At 34.9% G+C, this 5,282-nt stretch overlaps 1 protein-coding gene across 1 annotated transcript; it reads right to left on the bottom strand.

Annotated features, from left to right (window-relative positions):
• Positions 1 to 404: 404 nt before the first annotated feature.
• On the bottom strand, positions 405 to 3,502 carry LOC141445051 (uncharacterized; the record flags this gene model as incomplete). The annotated part of the gene is made up of 4 exons (XM_074110827.1): positions 3,105 to 3,502; positions 2,619 to 2,700; positions 2,095 to 2,162; positions 405 to 959 (listed from the first exon to the last, which is right to left on the bottom strand). Coding segments are annotated over exons 3-4 (621 nt in total), but the record flags the coding sequence as incomplete, so codon positions are not given.
• Between the last annotated feature and the right edge of the window lie 1,780 nt (positions 3,503 to 5,282).

Here is a 5,282-nt window from a genome sequence, read left to right as displayed (position 1 = left end):
CATACATTAAAAAAAAGCTCATACCTACTCAAGTCTAGAATCCCAAAAAGTTTTAATTTTATCCCAATATCCATTGTTTAAAAAAGAAGAAAGTAACGGAATGACTGACTGCCATATTTACTGGTACTGATGAGAACTTTAAATTTTGCACAGGATTTTTTACCAACCAACTAAAATCCAGTGTTCCTAAGTACTATCTATCACTGTATTACATTTCTGATCTTGTGAGGTTGGGTTTCATGCAATGGGAGCTTAGACTATTTCTTCATCATGTAGCCATCACACGGATGGTTTTTTTAAAGTTCCCATAGGACAAGGAATTATCCCAATCTGCCAAATCCCTGGGTGTTAGCTAGTACTTTTTAAGCTTTTAAATGATGTTATTAAAAAGCAGCTGAACTTACCTTGGTTCGCGGTCGCCCTCTCCCTTTCTTTACTTCAGTGGCTTGAACTGTCTCATCACATTTAGTCTTTTTCACAGCATTACCCTTAGAAGCACTTGGCTTGTCCTTAGTAGCCTTGATGTCCTTAATAGCATCACTGAGTCTCTTCTCATCATCACTACCACTTTTGACTGTTGAGTTTTTAGTATTTTTAGATGCTTTCTGAGGAGAACACTTCGGCAAAGATTTGGAAACAATTTTCAGAGGCACATCATCGTCACTTGAAGAATCAGATGAGCATTTGCTGCAGGACTCAGAACTGGAACTGCTATCTGATAGTTTTGATGGTTTCTTTTTGACTTTTGATTTCTGGGTTTCTGTTACCTCAGATGGTTTCGTTTTGACAGATGGTTTAGCACTCCTCTTAGGGGAAACTTTTCTTGGAGGTATTGCAGCAATTTTGAGCCTCAGACCGGTATCGCAGGAAGTGACAGAGAAGTGTGGTTTAGCAGCAGACGTCTGCTTAGCACCAGAGCACTCCCAATCACTCCCAGATGACTCGCTTGAACTGCTATTCTGTAATTATTAAAAAATGAAGGGTTGACAGTTAAAACTGTTTATTACAATTGGAAACCATTGCAGTTAATCATGGTATAGATAAATTAATAAAACATTCAAAATTGATTGATTGATTGAAAAATACTGCAATACATACCTAAACTACCTTATAAGAAAATTATAATGGTTTCTAATGCTTCAGGGTTAATATGGTTAAATAGACATATGTTTTGAGTGTGGTCTGGTCACATTCCACCAAACTGTTTTTTGAACTTGATGATAGTTGTACAATCACCTTTGTGTATAGGTTGTAATAAGACTAAAGACCTTATTCATTTTCTTTTGGAATATGATCAGAATAAGGACATCAGAGACAGAGAGGTGTAAATGTAATTCTAAGTCAACCGCTTTCAGAAGAAGCGATGCTTTTTGACAGATTCATTAGACAGGCTTTGCATCCAGAGACGTGGTTTCAGTGCAAGGGACAGCATAATATCTGTAGTGTGACAAATTTATATATGTCTCTTTCTAAAACGCTTTTCTCTTTATTCTATGGCAAACGAGCAAGTGCTGAGTAAGAGATCACCACCGCATATCTGCCTATTGATGCGTGCTTGCTGATGTACCTCATGCGCAAATGCGCTTGTGATGTCACATGCAAGTCGTCTTTCTGTGTCTAATCTTGAATTTCAAACCTTTATATCTCTGCTATTTGAAAAGATAGCTTAAAAATAGTTGCTATGAGATGAGATGTACACCATAACAGGTGATTAACATCTTTCTACATTTTGTAGGAAAATGTCTAAGCAGGCTTTAATTTACATGAAAAGCAATTGCTCAAAAAATGTGTGTTACTTTGTGCTTGAGATCTGGCCTTGTATTACAAAGTTTAAAATTCCAACTATATTGCATGCCATCCTGCTCACACTAATACTATTTAGAATGAGACTTACTGGGACAGGATGATACATATTGATTTTCAAATTTTGGATGAGTCCCCTAGATATCTTCAAGCATCTTTCTGGTGAATTGTAGCTAATGTAGTGCCTTAAGAACTTATTTTCACCAAAATTACTATTATTAGTAGGATGCAATTTTTTTACAGATTTACTTCTTATTATAGCAAGTTCAATTTTATTAACTACGTACATACCTGTGAATCTGAATTGGAATCTGATTCTCCACTTGAATCATGGGTCTTCGGCACCTCAGTACCCATTTCTGAAAATTACAATTCAAAAATAAAATTAACTCAAACAATATTTAATTTTACAACATTGTATTTTATTTCTTGTGAAGTATTTTAGATTATAATAACACCTTCAAATAAATGTTTCAAGTTGTTCTTCCCTCCACAAAAACTACTTTAAGTAAGTAACAACAGTCAAGATAAGAACTTGGAATGGCAACAAATCCTTGTACTTGATGCAGCCTTGAATTGAGCTTTGGCCTGATAAAAAAACTTTATAGCTGTATTGTGTAGTAGTAACATTAGTTAATGTAAGTAGCTTAAATTTATATTGCTATGTACTAAAGCTTTTGACTTGTTGAATTGGTAATGAAAGGCACTATAGTCTGGCATAAAACATGCATCCCTAGTCACCAGCCCACTAATTTAGGTAGTATTGGTGTAAAATCCAATAAGCACGCAGATAAATTGAAGTACGAGATACTTACTTCAAGGTTGGTCAAGATGTTTCCAAGTCCAACTGCATAAATTCCCGCATTATATCACTGAACTTACAAAAACAACATTTCCCTGCAAAATAATACAAAGTAATCGTTAAATGATGAAGAATATTGCAACCGTTTCGAGAATATATCCTGTTTTTATACCATGATTTGTGATGGTACGAAATTAGTCGAAATGAAATGACAGATCTGACGAGCAACACTGAGGACGAGTTTTCTATCGCGACGTAACATTGTACCATTACTGAATCAAGCAAGCTTAGGTACCGCTACCAAGTGAGCACATTATTACCGTGAAATGAAATCTTTTTTTATAACATCAAGGTAATAATTAGGAGTAACGGTCTTTTAGGACATTGGCGCCAAATAAGTGCATACGTTTACATGCATAACTGGAATACTATCGAAGAAAGCTGATTAGATTTAAATGCAAAACAACTCGTAGTATAAAAGTATCATGTTACTACTTACTAATCACATAATAAACTTCTCTAATGCAAAGATAAACGCAGTTGCTTCACTTGAGAGCACAACACTTGGCCTCCATGTTTACAATTCATTCAAATAAAATAAAATATATAGTTAGAAAAGATGCCTAGGTACGTAAGAGAAAGCTAGAGAATTCGATAGCTTCCTCTTTTTTGCTCACACATTCTGGTTGCGAGTGAAAGAGATGCTTATAGCAAATTTATCTGTATAATGAATTGCGCAAAATGGCGTCACCGTCACTCACAAAATGCATGGAAAGTTGCCTAAAAGATGGTTTATAATCAATTATGAAACAGTATTGTAACTGAGACAAGTATGATGAATCAAACAATATTACTTTTGGTATTTGCAAGGCAGCAAATTTGTTTGTTTGGATAATATGGTGTTCGTGACGTAGTGTAATTTATGGTAATTTAAAATTGATGGTAATGTTTGGATGTGTGCATACATACATACACCCAGAGTATATAATCACTGCGACCATCTGCAGTATGTAGAATCTACACATAGACGTCATAGACGTAATAAAGTTGTAATAAATATCTACGTACGACTCCCAGTCCCTTACACTAGAATTTGATAACATACTGCTTATCTTGTAACGTTTGTATTTTTGATGTATTTTTTTACAATCGTAGTGGAAATATGATTTATTCATAACGTCAAAACAATTTTATTGTTTTGTATCAAACAGATTAATGATATTCAGTTTTAGCAACGTCTAAATGATTATCTCAAATAGTTTCAGTGTCGCCGCAAGACTCGCCGCACTCGCCTAGGGCTTATTAACGTTACCAAATTCACACTAGAAGTAACGTTATATAACGGTGAAATCATAAAAATACCCAGTACCGGTATTAAAATATAACGTTAATTGATAACTGACCATTATAGTATCGTTACCCAATTAACGTTACTTTCACCAGTAATTTTACCGGTAAATTCGTAAGATTTATATATTTACTTAGATAGTCCGAAGAAAGCTTTCTAACAAACATGGCCAACGTGAACATTTGCAGCTATAAATAAGATATACCATCCTTGTTTCTTATTTTTGAGCCGGTATTCACACATTTTTTACGCAGCATTTAGCCATTGTTGACAAATGACACGATCTATGGTCATGTAGCGACTCCTAGCGCCATCTAGTGAACAACAATAGAAACTCCGACCATGTTCTACATCGCGCTATCGAAGTTTCTCAACGCGGTCGCATATACAGGGTGGAATTCGACGAGGGACCTTTGCGGAACTGGCAGATAGTTCAACCTTAGCACTATATTTCCCCCATAGAAACTATGGAAATATATGTTACCGTTTTCAAGTTATAGCCTTTTAAACATTCATACCAAAAACTACTTTGTGCCAACCCTAAACAGGTGGCTGGGTCAATGTTCTTACTTGTAAACAATCTTTAGACGTCAGGATATTACGTTAATGTGTTGCATTTGTCCCACAGATTTGTCCATTCTTAGGTCTGCGTGCAACGCTAAAAAAATCGTTGCAGGATTTGCAGAGGTGATTGTCTCTGGAGTATTTATGTAATTTCTTAGTTAATTAATAATTCTAACCACAACAAATAACTCACATGACATGACATGACATTGACATTCACTCGAATGTACTCAATCGTCATAAACAATTAAAGAAGATAGTAACCTCTTTCATCATAAATAAAATGTCTCTGTTTACCTACCTAAACTGATAAAAAGGTTTTAGTTCGTTAACTCGCTTCATCAAATTATTTTCGAATGAATTGAAATTGTTCCCTGGTTGATCAGCAATTCATACAATAGGCTGTCCTTGTTTTTTATTTTATTTTGGTTATCGTCAAAAAATTTAATACTTAACATATTTGGCGGATATTGCACTAAAGTTGTAGTAATAGGTTGTCATAGGACTCTTCATTCGCCGAGCCGAGATAGAATCAATGCATTTTTTACAACTATCGAAACTCTTTGCATGATTGAAAATCGATCATAAACATATCATAAATATGATGTTTGAAATGAAATTGACATTTAAGTTCATAGATGAGAGTGTGTATACTGCTTCCTATACATGAAAATGCCTTTGTTAGATGCACGTGGATATTTAAATTTGCTCATGTTATACGCGAGCTGCAATTATCATGCGGCTGAAGCTTTACGACGTTACAGG

The sequence above is a fragment of the Choristoneura fumiferana genome, unplaced genomic scaffold (genome assembly GCF_025370935.1).
Source record: "Choristoneura fumiferana unplaced genomic scaffold, NRCan_CFum_1 Sck3bRy_178;HRSCAF=368_pilon, whole genome shotgun sequence".
NCBI classification, from domain to species: domain Eukaryota; kingdom Metazoa; phylum Arthropoda; class Insecta; order Lepidoptera; family Tortricidae; genus Choristoneura; species Choristoneura fumiferana.
The sequence above is the reverse complement of the archived record's forward strand: the minus strand, read 5'-3'. Positions and strand labels throughout refer to the sequence as shown.